This window comes from Nematostella vectensis, chromosome 14 (genome assembly GCF_932526225.1).
Source record: "Nematostella vectensis chromosome 14, jaNemVect1.1, whole genome shotgun sequence".
NCBI classification, from domain to species: Eukaryota; Metazoa; Cnidaria; class Anthozoa; order Actiniaria; family Edwardsiidae; genus Nematostella; species Nematostella vectensis.
The window spans coordinates 13878547-13899904 of NC_064047.1; the positions used below are offsets into that span (position 1 = coordinate 13878547).

Consider the following 21358-nt stretch of genomic DNA (forward strand, 5'->3'; position numbering starts at 1 on the left):
AGCCCCTTGAGCCTGAATTATTCTATTTTCTATTACTATATGGTTGCCAGGGCGCTAAGACAAGCATTTACTGTCTATGGTTGCCAGGGCGCTAAGACAAGCATTTACTGTCTATGGTTGCCAGGGCGCTAAGACGAGCATTATGGAGGGATATGGTTGCCAGGTGCTCATCAATAAGTGAACCTTTTGTGTCTTTATTGAAAATAATATCAGATTTTTTTTATCAAAGACGGTCCCTCTGTTTAATCAACGCCATTTCCCTGGTTCTACATCAGCTTGGACATGAAAGCGCAGCGTTTCTGAATTGCAGTTTTATCTGTAGATAGCACAAATCAAACTTAAATAAAAGGGAAGCTATTGAGCCATTGCATTAAATGGCAGCGTGATTGGCCTTCTCTAACATGAACCTTAATATCTTCAAGGTGTTCAACTTCTTAAACAAGAGATGTGAGCGTGCCCTTCTCATGAGACGCAACCCCCGTGAGGTGACCTGGACTGTTCTGTATCGCCGCAAGCACAAGAAAGGCACCCAGGAGGAAGTGTCCAAGAAGCGCACCCGCCGTAATATCAAGTTCCAGAGGTCTGTACAGGGTGCGTCTCTTGACAACATCCTCGCCAAGAGAAACCAGAAGCCTGAGGTCCGCAAGGCGCAGAGAGAGCAAGCTATCAGGTGACTAGGTTAACCATGTTTACCCATGTTTAAGGCACATTTTGCAGTGAACTTATCACATCTTATAAATGGAAGATGGAATATGTATAGCTGATACTGATATTAATAACACAAATTTAATAGAACCTCAGGAAAACAATAGGCAAAACTTGTGTACCAAACTATTTTTTTTCTTTTCTATAGCAATTTAAAGGTATAGCTTTAGAAATATGTTAAACTCTAATTAATGCTGTAATCAGCTCAGTAAGAAAACAGGAATGTCTTTAAAGTTAAAATTGAATTTCTTTAGGAAAAAAAATGAAAAAAGCTTTTAAGCTTTAATCATGCTCTACTCTGTCGATACAAATATTTCACTCAATGTTTAAATTCCAAAGTGTGTGCATTTTGTCATGTTTTAAAGAATGCAATGCATTATGGGCTAAGGTCATGCTTTTGGACAGTGTTCTTTGTAAATATAGACCAGAAATAGTTCGAATAGCACACGTTCACAGCTAGGCCAATTCTACTGTTTTCTTTTGGATTTCGATTGTAAGGAATATCTCCATTCTGATGACATGCACTCTTTTTCTAGCACTTTATTAAACACATAAAAAAAAGTTGCAAAGGAATAAGCAGAAACATACCTTGATCAGGCTATTTTAGGAGCAATAATTGGGAACATGCATTTGTTGTTTCGTGATTGTGTACGAGGCCATGCGGTGTCTAGCTACATAGTATCTTATTTCAATATCTCAAGTTAATGCTTTTGGGCAAAACTATCTACTCTACACTGATTGTCTATCTTTGTGTTTGTTTGGAGACCCAGCATTTCTGTGATGTCTTATTCATACTGGTTGAGACAAGTCTATGATAAAATCTAATCCAACTGAGAAATGTAGGTTTTAGGTTGTTTATTCGATTGTGTATGCTTTTATCATATTGCTGATTCTGCTTGTGATTGCTCACAGGGCAGCTAAAGAGAAGCAGAGAGCAAAGACAGATACAAAGAAGGTAACTACAGGGGTCATTTGTGTCACATGTGCTTTGTACCCCTTGTATACGCCATGTGCCCACACCCTAATCTGTGTACCCTGTATACCCCACCCAGTTATGCACCCTTCACGCCCACCCCACGATGTGTACCCTCTATACACCTATTTCAAATGTGTTGTAACCTGCGGTGGTTCATGGGAAACGCATAGATGACTGAATATTGTATCTGAAAGCCATGTGAGTTTTCATGAGAATGTAAACAAGAATTCTACATCTTTTGAAACCTCAATTTTCATTTTATTTAGGCTTCTTTGCACATTTACTTGACACCCAGGAAGCACTGTGGGTTACGATACACAGATTCTCCTAGTTCAACCTTATTTGAAATAGGTGTACACCACCCAGCTTTACACCCTTCATAAACCCGACAATATGTACCTTGTAGACATCCACAACTTTGCACCCTTTGCCCACACCCAAATCTGTCTACTTTGTATACACCCCATAGCTTTGCACCCTTGGTACACACCCAAATCTGTGTACCCTGTATACACCCCATAGCTTTACACCCTTGGTACACACCCAAATCTGTGTACCCTGTATACATCCCATAGCTTTGCACCCTTGGTACACACCCAAATCTGTCTACCCTGTATACACCCCATAGCTTTGCACCCTTGGTACACACCCAAATCTGTGTACCCAGTATACACCCCATAGCTTTGCACCCTTGGTACACACCCAAATCTGTCTACACAGTATACACCCCATAGCTTTGCACCATTGGTACACACCCAAATCTGTCTACCCTGTATACACCCCATAGCTTTGCACCCTTGGTACACACCCAAATCTGTCTACCCAGTATATACCCCATAGCTGTGCACCCTTGGTACACACCCAAATCTGTCTACTCTGTATACACCCCATAGCTTTGCACCCTCGGTACACACCCAAATCTGTCTACTCTGTATACACCCCATAGCTTTGCACCATTGGTACACACCCAAATCTGTCTACGCTGTATACACCCCATAGCTTTGCACCCTTGGTACACACCCAAATCTGTCTACCCTGTATACACCCCATAGCTTTGCACCCTTGGTACACACCCAAATCTGTGTACCCTGTATACACCCCATAGCTTTGCACCCTTGGTACACACCCAAATCTGTCTACCCTGTATACACCACATAGCTTTGCACCCTTGGTACACACCCAAATCTGTCTACCCTGTATACACCCCATAGCTTTGCACCCTCGGTACACACCCAAATCTGTCTACTCTGTATACACCCCATAGCTTTGCATCCTTGGTATACACCCAAATCTGTCTACCCAGTATACACCCCTTAGCTTTGCACCCTCGGAACACACCGAAATCTGTCTACCCTGTATACACCCCATAGCTTTGCACCCTTGGTACACACCCAAATCTGTCTTTCCTGTATACACTCCATAGCTTTGCACCCTCGGTACACACCCAAATCTGTCTACCCTGTATACACCCCATAGCTTTGTACCCTCGGTACACACCCAAATCTGTCTACTCTGTATACACCCCATAGCTTTGCACCATTGGTACACACCCAAATCTGTATACCCTTTATACACCCCATAGCTGTGCACCCTTGGTACACACCCAAATCTGTCTACTCTGTATACACCCCATAGCTTTGCACCCTCGGTACACACCCAAATCTGTCTACTCTGTATACACCCCATAGCTTTGCACCATTGGTACACACCCAAATCTGTCTACGCTGTATACACCCCATAGCTTTGCACCCTTGGTACACACCCAAATCTGTCTACCCTGTATACACCCCATAGCTTTGCACCCTTGGTACACACCCAAATCTGTGTACCCTGTATACACCCAATAGCTTTGCACCCTTGGTACACACCCAAATCTATCTACCCTGTATACACCCCATAGCTTTGCATCCTTGGTACACACCCAAATCTGTCTACCCTGTATACACCCCATAGCTTTGCACCCTTGGTACACACCCAAATCTGTCTACCCTGTATACACCACATAGCTTTGCACCCTTGGTACACACCCAAATCTGTCTACCCTGTATACACCCCATAGCTTTGCACCCTCGGTACACACCCAAATCTGTCTACCCTGTATACACCCCATAGCTTTGCACCCTCGGTACACACCCAAATCTGTCTACTCTGTATACACCCCATAGCTTTGCATCCTTGGTACACACCCAAATCTGTCTACCCAGTATACACCCCTTAGCTTTGCACCCTCGGAACACACCGAAATCTGTCTACCCTGTATACACCCCATAGCTTTGCACCCTTGGTACACACCCAAATCTGTCTTTCCTGTATACACTTCATAGCTTTGCACCCTCGGTACACACCCAAATCTGTCTACCCTGTATACACCCCATAGCTTTGCACCCTCGGTACACACCCAAATCTGTCTACTCTGTATACACCCCATAGCTTTGCACCATTGGTACACACCCAAATCTGTATACCCTTTATACACCCCATAGCTTTGCATCCTTGGTACACACCCAAATCTGTCTACCCTGTATACACCCCATAGCTTTGCACCCTTGGTACACACCCAAATCTGTCTACCCTGTATACACCACATAGCTTTGCACCCTTGGTACACACCCAAATCTGTCTACCCTGTATACACCCCATAGCTTTGCACCCTCGGTACACACCCAAATCTGTCTACCCTGTATACACCCCATAGCTTTGCACCCTCGGTACACACCCAAATCTGTCTACTCTGTATACACCCCATAGCTTTGCATCCTTGGTACACACCCAAATCTGTCTACCCAGTATACACCCCTTAGCTTTGCACCCTCGGAACACACCGAAATCTGTCTACCCTGTATACACCCCATAGCTTTGCACCCTTGGTACACACCCAAATCTGTCTTTCCTGTATACACTTCATAGCTTTGCACCCTCGGTACACACCCAAATCTGTCTACCCTGTATACACCCCATAGCTTTGCACCCTCGGTACACACCCAAATCTGTCTACTCTGTATACACCCCATAGCTTTGCACCATTGGTACACACCCAAATCTGTATACCCTTTATACACCCCATAGCTTTGCACCCTTGGTACACACCCAAAGCTGTCTACCCAGTATACACCCCATAGCTTTGCACCCTTGGTACACACCCAAAGCTGTCTACCCTGTATACACCCCATAGCTTTGCACTCTTGGTACACACCCAAATCTGTGTACCCCATATATACCCCTACACTGCACACCTGCTTTAGACCCGATCTTGTGCATATGTTTGTCAGTGTTGTGTTTCTGTGATAAATTATCATTGCCTACATTGTTTGAGGGTTACTTATTGATGAAGACATGATGCTCTGAGAAACAAACACAAACACAAGCACTATTTTCACCTGTGAAAAGATGATTCTACAATCTAGGTCAAACTAAGTGGAACCCCTCTCCCCTCTTGAATATTGGAGCATATGTACTTGATCATCTGACTGCAAGGGCATTTAAAGCTAAAGAAACACTTTCAACCAGTATTAGATAGGAGAAGGAGGAAATGTGTTACTCAGCCAAGTGTTCCATTTTTTTGTGGATTGCAGGATACGTTTTGATTGAGGATATTAATACGAGACACCTCCGTACGTACATTCTCTATTAGAAATTCTACTAAAACTTTAGTATTCCGCAAAAAAGGGACAGATTTAGGTATTTATGCTTGCTTTTGGGGTCCTGTTGTATTTATAAACCTTTTGACTCCTTTGCAGCAATAACTACCCAACCCGCTGCCCAACGACAGTAAAAATGCTCTTGGCAGAGAGAGAAGTTAGCACAGACTGAGAAAGGGGATTTATTTTAATATCTTTTAACATAGTTACGATAAAGTTGTGGTAATTTCAACGAAGGATTCCAAATCTAAGATCTGGTGCATCAGAAAAATGCAAGAATAAAGAGTAATAACACGAACGGGAAGGGAAGAGCAAAAACCGATTTGAGGAACACACGGCGTCGGAAGGGGTAGGGTGCGGGAGTGAAGAGCAAGGAGCGATAAGACGAACCTACGGAGTCGGGGGGGATAGGGTGCGGGAGGGAAAAGCAAGGAGCGATAAGACGAACCCACAGCGTCAGAGGGAGTAGGGTGCGGGAGGGAAGAGCAAGGAGCGATTAGACGAACCCACGGCGTCGGAGGGGGTAGGGTGCGGGAGGGAAGAGCAAGGAGCGATTAGACGAACCCACGGCGTCGGAGGGGATAGGGTGCGGGAGGGAAGAGCAAGGAGCGATTAGACGAACCCACGGCGTCGGAGGGAATAGGGTGCGGGAGGGAAGATCAAGGAGCGATAAGACAAATCCACGGCGTCGGAGGGGGTAGGGGGCGACAGGAGGATACCCTTGATATCCGGGGAAGTTCTTGACACATGGAATTTGTACTAAACACAGGCTTGCACTGTATGCGTAGGAGGGGGGTTGGGGGGTGGGGGGCAATATGTGTGAGGCTCTTTGACAAAATCATCGATTGTACTAAAAGTCCTTTTTCTCTTTTATTAAAAAAATGCCCTAATCTAAATCAGAATTACATCCACACGCACACGTGTTCACAGTATTTCATGGTTAATAAATCCATTACTGGACAACACTCACCTACGGCTGAATAATGAGAAAGTTAAAATGTTTATACAGACCTTGGCGGCTGCTAAAAAGTTAACCCTCACCAACTAACCATAAATACGCGGCCTTATCAATCCATAATCGGGGGGTGGGGGGGGGGGGGGGGGGGTGGGGTGAATAGATTCGCGGATCGCCAGATTCGGCCCGAAATTGTCACGGACTGCGATAAGCTCTTAGTAAAAAAAAACTATGGCTACGTACGATATACATCTGAAAAATCAGAAGTCAAGTCAGAACCATAAGACTATTCTATGTTGTGCTTTTTATAGCTGTGACTATAGCTGACTATTCTATGCCGTGCTTGTTATAGCTGTGACTATAGCTGACTATTCTATGCTGTGCTTGATATAGCTGTGACTATAGCTGACTATTCTATGCCGTTCTTGTTATAGCTGTGACTATAGCTGACTATTCAATGCTGTGTTTGTTATAGCTATGACTATAGCTGACTATTCTATGCTGTGCTTGATATAGCTGTGACTATAGATGACTATTCTATGCTGTGCTTGATATAGCTGTGACTATAGCTGACTATTCTATGCTGTGCTTGTTATAGCTGTGACTATAGCTGACTAATCTATGCCGTGCTTGTTATAGCTGTGACTATAGCTGACTATTCTATTTCGTGCTTGTTATAGCTGTGACTATAGCTGACTATTCTATGCCGTGCTTGTTATAGCTATGACTATAGCTGACTATTCTATGCCGTGCTTGTTATAGCTGTGACTATAGCTGACTATTCTATGCCGTGCTTGTTATAGCTGTGACTATAGCTGGCTATTCTATTTCGTGCTTGTTATAGCTGTGATTATAGCTGACTATTCTATGCTGTGCTTGTTATAGCTGTGACTATAGCTGACTATTCTATTTCGTGCTTGTTATAGCTGTGACTATAGCTGACTATTCTATGTCGTGCTCGTTATAGCTGTGACTATAGCTGACTATTCTATGCCGTGCTTGTTATAGCTGTGACTATAGTTGAAAATTCTATGCCGTGCTTGTTATAGCTGTGACTATAGCTGACTATTCTATGCCGTGCTTGTTATAGCTATGACTATAGCTGACTATTCTATGCTGTGCTTGATATAGCTGTGACTATAGATGACTATTCTATGCTGTGGTTGATATAGCTGTGACTATAGCTGACTATTCTATGCTGTGCTTGTTATAGCTGTGACTATAGCTGACTATTCTATGCTGTGCTTGTTATAGCTATGACTATAGCTGACTATTCTATGCTGTGCTTGATATAGCTGTGACTATAGCTGACTATTCTATGCCGTGCTGGTTATAGCTGTGACTATAGCTGACTATTCTATGCTGTGCTCGTTATAGCTGTGACTATAGCTGACTATTCTATGCCGTGCTGGTTATAGCTGTGACTATAGCTGACTATTCTACGCCGTGCTTGTTATCGCTGTGACTATAGCTGACTATTCTACGCCGTGCTGGTTATAGCTGTGACTATAGCTGACTATTCTATGCTGTGCTTGATATAGCTGTGACTATAGCTGACTATTCTATGCTGTGCTTGTTATAGCTGTGACTATAGCTGACTATTCTATGCCGTGCTGGTTATAGCTGTGACTAAAGCTGACTATTCTATGCTGTGCTTGTTATAGCTGTGACTATAGCTGACTATTCTATGCTGTGCTTGTTATAGCTGTGACTATAGCTGACTATTCTATGCCGTGCTGGTTATAGCTGTGACTATAGCTGACTATTCTATGCTGTGCTTGTTATAGCTGTGACTATAGCTGACTATTCTATGCTGTGCTTGTTATAGCTGTGACTATAGCTGACTATTCTATGCCGTGCTTGTTATAGCTGTGACTATGGCTGACTATTCTATGCTGTGTTGGTTATAGCTTTGTTCAGTGTGGCGGTTTGAATAGCTGTGTTAAGTGTTCAGTATGCCAGTTTTGTGTTCAGTACTTCCAGTGGAGCAGATCTTGATAATTCGCCGCAGGGCGCTTCTCAAATTTCTGATATGCGTTGCTTTGCGCATGCTCAGAATCTTTTTGTTTGGCAGCATCATGTGGGGGGCCCGCGACAGGCTTCAGGGACTCGTATGTAGATGATTGGCCCACCTCCTCGTAAGTGTGATCCGAGTCTGCCGCCCTCGGTGTCATTTCAATGGGGTTGTCATAGCAGTGATCCGCATCATCAGCCTTGATACCTTCGGTGGAATGAATCCGTTTTCTGTTTTCCATGTATTTGCGCACGCGCCAGGAGATGAGACCGATGATTATGAGGCCACCCGCGGAGCAAGCAGAGACTATGGTTACTATGGTAACAGTGCCTGAGGCCTGCTTGGCTGGCTTTTTACCTGAAATAAAATAAAAAATTGTTTCGATGTTACTTTCACGCAACTATTGTCAAGTGACTGACATAATAATTTCTATTGAGAGCTCAAAGGAATGTCGCGTAAGCACTTTCCCAACAAAAGGGCATCGAAATTTTACATGGTATCTCATGTCCCATTTACTTCGTTGACACCATTGCCTGAATGGCCAATTACTATTTATGCTAAGAATTTAAAGCATCTGCTTTACCTCAAAGAACTTCTTTTGTCGCTTTGATCAATATTATCATTTTAAGAACTCCAAGCATCTGCTTACATCAAAGAGATCCTTTCATCTTCCTAAATTATATTTTCCAACACCCGTCCTTTTCGCAAAGGGACCGGCTTTCACCTTTTCCGGCACAAAGAAAATTACTTTGTAATAGTCAGCTATAGTCACAGCTATAACGAGCACAGCATAGAATATTCAGCTATAGTGACAGCTATAACAAGCACAGCATAGAATTGTCAGCTATAGTCACAGCTATAACAGGCACGGCATAGAATAGTCAGCTATAGTCACAGCTATAACAAGCACGGCATAGAATAGTCAGCTATAGTCACAGCTATAACAAGCACAGCATAGAATAGTCAGCTATAGTCACAGCTATAACAAGCACAGCATAGAATAGTCAGCTATAGTCACAGCTATAACAAGCACGGCATAGAATAGTCAGCTATAGTCACAGCTATACCAAGCACAGCATAGAATAGTCAGCTATAGTCACAGCTATAACAAGCACAGCATAGAATAGTCAGCTATAGTCACAGCTATAACAAGCACGGCATAGAATAGTCAGCTATAGTCACAGCTAAAACAAGCACAGCATATAATAGTCAGCTATAGTCACAGCTATAACAAGCACAGCATAGAATAGTCAGCTATTGTCACAGCTATAACCAGTATGGCATAGAATAGTCAGCTATAGTCACAGCTATAACAAGCACAGCATAGAATAGTCAGCTATAGTCACAGCTATAACCAGCATGGCATAGAATAGTCAGCTATAGTCACAGCTATAACAAGCACAGCATAGAATAGTCAGCTATAGTCACAGCTATAACAAGCACAGCATAGAATAGTCAGCTATAGTCACAGCTATAACAAGCACGGCATAGAATAGTCAGCTATAGTCACAGCTATAACAAGCACAGCATAGAATAGTCAGCTATAGTCAAAGCTATAACAAGCACAGCATAGAATAGTCAGCTATAGTCACAGCTATAACAAGCACGGCATAGAATAGTCAGCCTTAGTCACAGCTATAACAAGCACGGCATAGAATAGTCAGCTATAGTCACAGCTATATCCAGTATGGCATAGAATAGTCAGCTATAGTCACAGCTATATCAAGCACAGCATAGAATAGTCAGCTATAGTCACAGCTATATCAAGCACAGCATAGAATAGTCAGCTATAGTCACAGCTATATCAAGCACAGCAAAGAATAGTCAGCTATAGTCACAGCTATAACCAGTATGGCATAGAATAGTCAACTATAGTCACAGCTATAACCAGTATGGCATAGAATAGTCAGCTATAGTCACAGCGATAACAAGCACAGCATAGAATAGTCAGCTATAGTCACAGCTATATCAAGCACAGCATAGAATAGTCAGCTATAGTCACAGCGATAACAAGCACAGCATAGAATAGTCAGCTATAGTCACAGCTATATCAAGCACAGCATAGAATAGTCAGCTATAGTCACAGCTATATCAAGCACAGCATAGAATAGTCAGCTATAGTCACAGCTATAACAAGCACAGCATAGAATAGTCAGCTATAGTCACAGCTATAACAAGCACAGCATAAAATAGTCAGCTATAGTCACAGCTATAACAAGCACAGCATAGAATAGTCAGCTATAGTCACAGCTATAACAAGCACGGCATAGAATAGTCAGCTATAGTCACAGCTATAACAAGCACGGCATAGAATAGTCAGCTATAGTCACAGCTATAACAAGCACGGCATAGAATAGTCAGCTATAGTCACAGCTATATCCAGTATGGCATAGAATAGTCAGCTATAGTCACAGCTATAACCAGTATGGCATAGAATAGTCAGCTATAGTCACAGCTATAACCAGTAAGGCATAGAATAGTCAGCTATAGTCACTGCCATAACAAGCACAGCATAGAATAGTCAGCTATAGTCACTGCCATAACAAGCACAGCATAGAATAGTCAGCTATAGTCACAGATATAACAAGCACAGCATAGAATAGTCAGCTATAGTCACAGCTATAACCAGTATGGCATAGAATAGTCAGCTATAATCACAGCTATAACCAACACAGCATAGAATAGTCAGCCATAGTCACAGCTATAACAAGCACGGCATAGAATAGTCAGCTATAGTCACAGCTATAACCAGTATGGCATAGAATAGTCAGCTATAGTCACAGCTATAACCAGTATGGCATAGAATAGTCAGCTATAGTCACAGCTATAACCAGTATGGCATAGAATAGTCAGCTTTTGTCACAGCGATAACAAGCACAGCATAGAATAGTCAGCTATAGTCCCAGCTATATCAAGCACAGCATAGAATAGTCAGCTATAGTCACAGCTATAACAAGCACAGCATAGAATAGTCAGCTATAGTCACAGCTATATCAAGCACAGCATAGAATAGTCAGCTATAGTCACAGCTATAACAAGCACGGCATAGAATAGTCAGCTATAGTCACAGCTATAACAAGCACAGCATAGAATAGTCAGCTATAGTCACAGCTATATCAAGCACAGCATAGAATAGTCAGCTATAGTCACAGCTATAACAAGCACGGCATAGAATAGTCAGCTATAGTCACAGCTATAACAAGCACGGCATAGAATAGTCAGCTATAGTCACAGCTATAACAAGCACAGCATAGAATAGTCAGCTATAGTCACAGCTATAACAAACACGGCATAGAATAGTCAGCTATAGTCACAGCTATATCAAGCACAGCATAGAATAGTCAGCTATACTCACAGCTATAACAAGCACGGCATAGAATAGTCAGCTATAGTCACAGCTATAACAAGCACGGCATAGAATAGTCAGCTATAGTCACAGCTATAACAAGCATGGCATAGAATAGTCAGCTATAGTCACAGCTATAACAAGCACGGCATAGAATAGTCAGCTATAGTCACAGCTATAACCAGTATGGCATAGAATAGTCAGCTATAGTCACAGCTATAACAAGCACGTCATAGAATAGTCAGCTATAGTCACAGCTATAACAAGCATGGCATAGAATAGTCAGCTATAGTCACAGCTATAACAAGCACGGCATAGAATAGTCAGCTATGGTCACAGCTATATCCAGTATGGCATAGAATAGTCAGCTATAGTCACAGCTATAACCAGTATGGCATAGAATAGTCAGCTATAGTCACAGCTATAACCAGTAAGGCATAGAATAGTCAGCTATAGTCACTGCCATAACAAGCACAGCATAGAATAGTCAGCTATAGTCACTGCCATAACAAGCACAGCATAGAATAGTCAGCTATAGTCACAGATATAACAAGCACAGCATAGAATAGTCAGCTATAGTCACAGCTATAACCAACACAGCATAGAATAGTCATCCATAGTCACAGCTATAACAAGCACGGCATAGAATAGTCAGCTATAGTCACAGCTATAACCAGTATGGCATAGAATAGTCAGCTATAGTCACAGCTATAACCAGTATGGCAAAGAATAGTCAGCTATAGTCACAGCTATAACCAGTATGGCATAGAATAGTCAGCTTTAGTCACAGCGATAACAAGCACAGCATAGAATAGTCAGCTATAGTCCCAGCTATATCAAGCACAGCATAGAATAGTCAGCTATAGTCACAGCTATAACAAGCACAGCATAGAATAGTCAGCTATAGTCACAGCTATATCAAGCACAGCATAGAATAGTCAGCTATAGTCACAGCTATAACAAGCACGGCATAGAATAGTCAGCTATAGTCACAGCTATATCCAGTATGGCATAGAATAGTCAGCTATAGTCACAGCTATATCAAGCACAGCATAGAATAGTCAGCTATAGTCACAGCTATATCAAGCACAGCATAGAATAGTCAGCTATAGTCACAGCTATATCAAGCACAGCAAAGAATAGTCAGCTATAGTCACAGCTATAACCAGTATGGCATAGAATAGTCAACTATAGTCACAGCTATAACCAGTATGGCATAGAATAGTCAGCTATAGTCACAGCGATAACAAGCACAGCATAGAATAGTCAGCTATAGTCACAGCTATATCAAGCACAGCATAGAATAGTCAGCTATAGTCACAGCTATATCCAGTATGGCATAGAATAGTCAGCTATAGTCACAGCTATATCCAGTATGGCATAGAATAGTCAGCTATAGTCACAGCTATAACCAGTATGGCATAGAATAGTCAGCTATAGTCACAGCTATAACAAGCACAGCATAGAATAGTCAGCTATAGTCACAGCTATAACAAGCACGGCATAGAATAGTCAGCTATAGTCACAGCTATAACAAGCACGGCATAGAATAGTCAGCTATAGTCACAGCTATAACAAGCACGGCATAGAATAGTCAGCTATAGTCACAGCTATATCCAGTATGGCATAGAATAGTCAGCTATAGTCACAGCTATAACCAGTATGGCATAGAATAGTCAGCTATAGTCACAGCTATAACCAGTAAGGCATAGAATAGTCAGCTATAGTCACTGCCATAACAAGCACAGCATAGAATAGTCAGCTATAGTCACTGCCATAACAAGCACAGCATAGAATAGTCAGCTATAGTCACAGATATAACAAGCACAGCATAGAATAGTCAGCTATAGTCACAGCTATAACCAGTATGGCATAGAATAGTCAGCTATAATCACAGCTATAACCAACACAGCATAGAATAGTCAGCCATAGTCACAGCTATAACAAGCACGGCATAGAATAGTCAGCTATAGTCACAGCTATAACCAGTATGGCATAGAATAGTCAGCTATAGTCACAGCTATAACCAGTATGGCATAGAATAGTCAGCTATAGTCACAGCTATAACCAGCATGGCATAGAATAGTCAGCTTTTGTCACAGCGATAACAAGCACAGCATAGAATAGTCAGCTATAGTCCCAGCTATATCAAGCACAGCATAGAATAGTCAGCTATAGTCACAGCTATAACAAGCACAGCATAGAATAGTCAGCTATAGTCACAGCTATATCAAGCACAGCATAGAATAGTCAGCTATAGTCACAGCTATAACAAGCACGGCATAGAATAGTCAGCTATAGTCACAGCTATAACAAGCACAGCATAGAATAGTCAGCTATAGTCACAGCTATATCAAGCACAGCATAGAATAGTCAGCTATAGTCACAGCTATAACAAGCACGGCATAGAATAGTCAGCTATAGTCACAGCTATAACATGCACGGCATAGAATAGTCAGCTATGGTCACAGCTAAAACAAGCATGGCATAGAATAGTCAGCTATTGTCACAGCTTTATCAAGCACAGCATAGAATAGTCAGCTATAGTCACAGCTATAACAAGCACGGCATAGAATAGTCAGCTATAGTCACAGCTATATCAAGCACAGCATAGAATAGTCAGCTATAGTCACAGCTATATCAAGCACAGCATAGAATAGTCAGCTATAGTCACAGCTATATCAAGCACAGCAAAGAATAGTCAGCTATAGTCACAGCTATAACCAGTATGGCATAGAATAGTCAACTATAGTCACAGCTATAACCAGTATGGCATAGAATAGTCAGCTATAGTCACAGCGATAACAAGCACAGCATAGAATAGTCAGCTATAGTCACAGCTATATCAAGCACAGCATAGAATAGTCAGCTATAGTCACAGCTATATCCAGTATGGCATAGAATAGTCAGCTATAGTCACAGCTATATCCAGTATGGCATAGAATAGTCAGCTATAGTCACAGCTATAACCAGTATGGCATAGAATAGTCAGCTATAGTCACAGCTATAACAAGCACAGCATAGAATAGTCAGCTATAGTCACAGCTATAACAAGCACGGCATAGAATAGTCAGCTATAGTCACAGCTATAACAAGCACGGCATAGAATAGTCAGCTATAGTCACAGCTATAACAAGCACGGCATAGAATAGTCAGCTATAGTCACAGCTATATCCAGTATGGCATAGAATAGTCAGCTATAGTCACAGCTATAACCAGTATGGCATAGAATAGTCAGCTATAGTCACAGCTATAACCAGTAAGGCATAGAATAGTCAGCTATAGTCACTGCCATAACAAGCACAGCATAGAATAGTCAGCTATAGTCACTGCCATAACAAGCACAGCATAGAATAGTCAGCTATAGTCACAGATATAACAAGCACAGCATAGAATAGTCAGCTATAGTCACAGCTATAACCAGTATGGCATAGAATAGTCAGCTATAATCACAGCTATAACCAACACAGCATAGAATAGTCAGCCATAGTCACAGCTATAACAAGCACGGCATAGAATAGTCAGCTATAGTCACAGCTATAACCAGTATGGCATAGAATAGTCAGCTATAGTCACAGCTATAACCAGTATGGCATAGAATAGTCAGCTATAGTCACAGCTATAACCAGCATGGCATAGAATAGTCAGCTTTTGTCACAGCGATAACAAGCACAGCATAGAATAGTCAGCTATAGTCCCAGCTATATCAAGCACAGCATAGAATAGTCAGCTATAGTCACAGCTATAACAAGCACAGCATAGAATAGTCAGCTATAGTCACAGCTATATCAAGCACAGCATAGAATAGTCAGCTATAGTCACAGCTATAACAAGCACGGCATAGAATAGTCAGCTATAGTCACAGCTATAACAAGCACAGCATAGAATAGTCAGCTATAGTCACAGCTATATCAAGCACAGCATAGAATAGTCAGCTATAGTCACAGCTATAACAAGCACGGCATAGAATAGTCAGCTATAGTCACAGCTATAACAAGCACGGCATAGAATAGTCAGCTATAGTCACAGCTATAACAAGCACAGCATAGAATAGTCAGCTATAGTCACAGCTATAACAAACACGGCATAGAATAGTCAGCTATAGTCACAGCTATATCAAGCACAGCATAGAATAGTCAGCTATACTCACAGCTATAACAAGCACGGCATAGAATAGTCAGCTATAGTCACAGCTATAACGAGCACGGCATAGAATAGTCAGCCATAGTCACAGCTATAACAAGCACGGCATAGAATAGTCAGCTATAGTCACAGCTATATCCAGTATGGCATAGAATAGTCAGCTATAGTCACAGCTATATCAAGCACAGCATAGAATAGTCAGCTATAGTCACAGCTATATCAAGCACAGCATAGAATAGTCAGCTATAGTCACAGCTATATCAAGCACAGCAAAGAATAGTCAGCTATAGTCACAGCTATAACCAGTATGGCATAGAATAGTCAGCTATAGTCACAGCTATAACAAGCACGGCATAGAATAGTCAGCTATAGTCACAGCTATAACAAGCACGGCATAGAATAGTCAGCTATAGTCACAGCTATAACAAGCACGGCATAGAATAGTCAGCTATAGTCACAGCTATATCCAGTATGGCATAGAATAGTCAGCTATAGTCACAGCTATAACCAGTATGGCATAGAATAGTCAGCTATAGTCACAGCTATAACCAGTAAGGCATAGAATAGTCAGCTATAGTCACTGCCATAACAAGCACAGCATAGAATAGTCAGCTATAGTCACTGCCATAACAAGCACAGCATAGAATAGTCAGCTATAGTCACAGATATAACAAGCACAGCATAGAATAGTCAGCTATAGTCACAGCTATAACCAACACAGCATAGAATAGTCATCCATAGTCACAGCTATAACAAGCACGGCATAGAATAGTCAGCTATAGTCACAGCTATAACCAGTATGGCATAGAATAGTCAGCTATAGTCACAGCTATAACCAGTATGGCATAGAATAGTCAGCTATAGTCACAGCTATAACCAGTATGGCATAGAATAGTCAGCTTTAGTCACAGCGATAACAAGCACAGCATAGAATAGTCAGCTATAGTCCCAGCTATATCAAGCACAGCATAGAATAGTCAGCTATAGTCACAGCTATAACAAGCACAGCATAGAATAGTCAGCTATAGTCACAGCTATATCAAGCACATAGAATAGTCAGCCATAGTCACAGCTATAACAAGCACGGCATAGAATAGTCAGCTATAGTCACAGCTATAACAAGCACAGCATAGAATAGTCAGCTATAGTCACAGCTATATCAAGCACAGCATAGAATAGTCAGCTATAGTCACAGCTATAACAAGCACGGCATAGAATAGTCAGCTATAGTCACAGCTATAACAAGCACGGCATAGAATAGTCAGCTATAGTCACAGCTATAACAAGCACAGCATAGAATAGTCAGCTATAGTCACAGCTATAACAAACACGGCATAGAATAGTCAGCTATAGTCACAGCTATATCAAGCACAGCATAGCATAGTCAGCTATACTCACAGCTATAACAAGCACGGCATAGAATAGTCAGCTATAGTCACAGCTATAACGAGCACGGCATAGAATAGTCAGCCATAGTCACAGCTATAACAAGCACGGCATAGAATAGTCAGCTATAGTCACAGCTATATCCAGTATGGCATAGAATAGTCAGCTATAGTCACAGCTATATCAAGCACAGCATAGAATAGTCAGCTATAGTCACAGCTATATCAAGCACAGCATAGAATAGTCAGCTATAGTCACAGCTATATCAAGCACAGCAAAGAATAGTCAGCTATAGTCACAGCTATAACCAGTATGGCATAGAATAGTCAGCTATAGTCACAGCTATAACCAGTATGGCATAGAATAGTCAGCTATAGTCACAGCGATAACAAGCACAGCATAGAATAGTCAGCTATAGTCACAGCTAAAACAAAGATGGCAAAGAATAGTCAGCTATAGTCACAGCTAAAACAAAAATGGCAAAGAATAGTCAGCTATAGTCAAAGCTATACCAAGCACAGCATAGAATAGTCAGCTATAGTCACAGCTATAACAAGCACAGCATAGAATAGTCAGGTATAGTCACAGCTATAACAAGCACGGCATAGAATAGTCAGCTATAGTCACAGCTAAAACAAGCACAGCATATAATAGTCAGCTATAGTCACAGCTATAACAAGCACAGCATAGAATAGTCAGCTATTGTCACAGCTATAACCAGTATGGCATAGAATAGTCAGCTATAGTCACAGCTAAAACAAGCACAGCATAGAATAGTCAGCTATAGTCACAGCTATAACCAGCATGGCATAGAATAGTCAGCTATAGTCACAGCTATAACAAGCACAGCATAGAATAGTCAGCTATAGTCACAGCTATAACAAGCACAGCATAGAATAGTCAGCTATAGTCACAGCTATAACAAGCACGGCATAGAATAGTCAGCTATAGTCACAGCTATAACAAGCAGAGCATAGAATAGTCAGCTATAGTCACAGCTATATCAAGCACAGCAAAGAATAGTCAGCTATAGTCACAGCTATAACCAGTATGGCATAGAATAGTCAGCTATAGTCACAGCTATAACCAGTATGGCATAGAATAGTCAGCTATAGTCACAGCGATAACAAGCACAGCATAGAATAGTCAGCTATAGTCACAGCTAAAACAAAGATGGCAAAGAATAGTCAGCTATAGTCACAGCTATAACCAGTATGGCATAGAATAGTCAGCTATAGTCACAGCGATAACAAGCACAGCATAGAATAGTCAGCTATAGTCACAGCTAAAACAAAGATGGCAAAGAATAGTCAGCTATAGTCACAGCTAAAACAAAGATGGCAAAGAATAGTCAGCTATAGTCACAGCTATACCAAGCACAGCATAGAATAGTCAGCTATAGTCACAGCTATAACAAGCACAGCATAGAATAGTCAGGTATAGTCACAGCTATAACAAGCACGGCATAGAATAGTCAGCTATAGTCACAGCTAAAACAAGCACAGCATATAATAGTCAGCTATAGTCACAGCTATAACAAGCACAGCATAGAATAGTCAGCTATTGTCACAGCTATAACCAGTATGGCATAGAATAGTCAGCTATAGTCACAGCTATAACCAGTAAGGCATAGAATAGTCAGCTATAGTCACTGCCATAACAAGCACAGCATAGAATAGTCAGCTATAGTCACTGCCATAACAAGCACAGCATAGAATAGTCAGCTATAGTCACAGATATAACAAGCACAGCATAGAATAGTCAGCTATAGTCACAGCTATAACCAACACAGCATAGAATAGTCATCCATAGTCACAGCTATAACAAGCACGGCATAGAATAGTCAGCTATAGTCACAGCTATAACCAGTATGGCATAGAATAGTCAGCTATAGTCACAGCTATAACCAGTATGGCATAGAATAGTCAGCTATAGTCACAGCTATAACCAGTATGGCATAGAATAGTCAGCTTTAGTCACAGCGATAACAAGCACAGCATAGAATAGTCAGCTATAGTCCCAGCTATATCAAGCACAGCATAGAATAGTCAGCTATAGTCACAGCTATAACAAGCACAGCATAGAATAGTCAGCTATAGTCACAGCTATATCAAGCACATAGAATAGTCAGCCATAGTCACAGCTATAACAAGCACGGCATAGAATAGTCAGCTATAGTCACAGCTATAACAAGCACAGCATAGAATAGTCAGCTATAGTCACAGCTATATCAAGCACAGCATAGAATAGTCAGCTATAGTCACAGCTATAACAAGCACGGCATAGAATAGTCAGCTATAGTCACAGCTATAACAAGCACGGCATAGAATAGTCAGCTATAGTCACAGCTATAACAAGCACAGCATAGAATAGTCAGCTATAGTCACAGCTATAACAAACACGGCATAGAATAGTCAGCTATAGTCACAGCTATATCAAGCACAGCATAGCATAGTCAGCTATACTCACAGCTATAACAAGCACGGCATAGAATAGTCAGCTATAGTCACAGCTATAACGAGCACGGCATAGAATAGTCAGCCATAGTCACAGCTATAACAAGCACGGCATAGAATAGTCAGCTATAGTCACAGCTATATCCAGTATGGCATAGAATAGTCAGCTATAGTCACAGCTATATCAAGCACAGCATAGAATAGTCAGCTATAGTCACAGCTATATCAAGCACAGCATAGAATAGTCAGCTATAGTCACAGCTATATCAAGCACAGCAAAGAATAGTCAGCTATAGTCACAGCTATAACCAGTATGGCATAGAATAGTCAGCTATAGTCACAGCTATAACCAGTATGGCATAGAATAGTCAGCTATAGTCACAGCGATAACAAGCACAGCATAGAATAGTCAGCTATAGTCACAGCTAAAACAAAGATGGCAAAGAATAGTCAGCTATAGTCACAGCTAAAACAAAAATGGCAAAGAATAGTCAGCTATAGTCAAAGCTATACCAAGCACAGCATAGAATAGTCAGCTATAGTCACAGCTATAACAAGCACAGCATAGAATAGTCAGGTATAGTCACAGCTATAACAAGCACGGCATAGAATAGTCAGCTATAGTCACAGCTAAAACAAGCACAGCATATAATAGTCAGCTATAGTCACAGCTATAACAAGCACAGCATAGAATAGTCAGCTATTGTCACAGCTATAACCAGTATGGCATAGAATAGTCAGCTATAGTCACAGCTAAAACAAGCACAGCATAGAATAGTCAGCTATAGTCACAGCTATAACCAGCATGGCATAGAATAGTCAGCTATAGTCACAGCTATAACAAGCACAGCATAGAATAGTCAGCTATAGTCACAGCTATAACAAGCACAGCATAGAATAGTCAGCTATAGTCACAGCTATAACAAGCACGGCATAGAATAGTCAGCTATAGTCACAGCTATAACAAGCAGAGCATAGAATAGTCAGCTATAGTCACAGCTATATCAAGCACAGCAAAGAATAGTCAGCTATAGTCACAGCTATAACCAGTATGGCATAGAATAGTCAGCTATAGTCACAGCTATAACCAGTATGGCATAGAATAGTCAGCTATAGTCACAGCGATAACAAGCACAGCATAGAATAGTCAGCTATAGTCACAGCTAAAACAAAGATGGCAAAGAATAGTCAGCTATAGTCACAGCTATAACCAGTATGGCATAGAATAGTCAGCTATAGTCACAGCGATAACAAGCACAGCATAGAATAGTCAGCTATAGTCACAGCTAAAACAAAGATGGCAAAGAATAGTCAGCTATAGTCACAGCTAAAACAAAGATGGCAAAGAATAGTCAGCTATAGTCACAGCTATACCAAGCACAGCATAGAATAGTCAGCTATAGTCACAGCTATAACAAGCACAGCATAGAATAGTCAGGTATAGTCACAGCTATAACAAGCACGGCATAGAATAGTCAGCTATAGTCACAGCTAAAACAAGCACAGCATATAATAGTCAGCTATAGTCACAGCTATAACAAGCACAGCATAGAATAGTCAGCTATTGTCACAGCTATAACCAGTATGGCATAGAATAGTCAGCTATAGTCACAGCTATAACAAGCACAGCATAGAATAGTCAGCTATAGTCACAGCTATAACCAGCATGGCATAGAATAGTCAGCTATAGTCACAGCTATAACAAGCACAGCATAGAATAGTCAGCTATAGTCACAGCT

At 41.4% G+C, this 21358-nt stretch overlaps 2 protein-coding genes and 1 long non-coding RNA gene across 3 annotated transcripts in view; 2 read left to right on the top strand and 1 right to left on the bottom strand.

The window, feature by feature from the left end:
- The first annotated feature begins 386 nt into the window (after positions 1-386).
- Positions 387-956, top strand: LOC5501812 (60S ribosomal protein L24). The gene has a single exon (XM_048721351.1). It carries the CDS (start codon positions 402-404, stop codon positions 672-674), a length of 273 nt encoding a protein of 90 aa, XP_048577308.1. The 5' UTR covers positions 387-401; the 3' UTR covers positions 675-956.
- A 653-nt stretch (positions 957-1609) lies between these two features.
- On the top strand, positions 1610-6288 carry LOC125559750. The gene is made up of 2 exons (XR_007306417.1): positions 1610-1660; positions 5419-6288. It is a non-coding gene; the product is annotated as an uncharacterized LOC125559750 (long non-coding RNA).
- Positions 6289-8244: 1956 nt separating this feature from the next.
- Positions 8245-21358, bottom strand: part of LOC125559778 (von Willebrand factor D and EGF domain-containing protein-like) — a 63911-nt gene continuing 50797 nt past the window's right edge. Inside the window, exon 11 of the mRNA XM_048721458.1 lies at positions 8245-8645. Coding sequence (XP_048577415.1) covers positions 8245-8645 — 401 coding nt within the window. The remainder of the gene's footprint in view (positions 8646-21358) is intronic.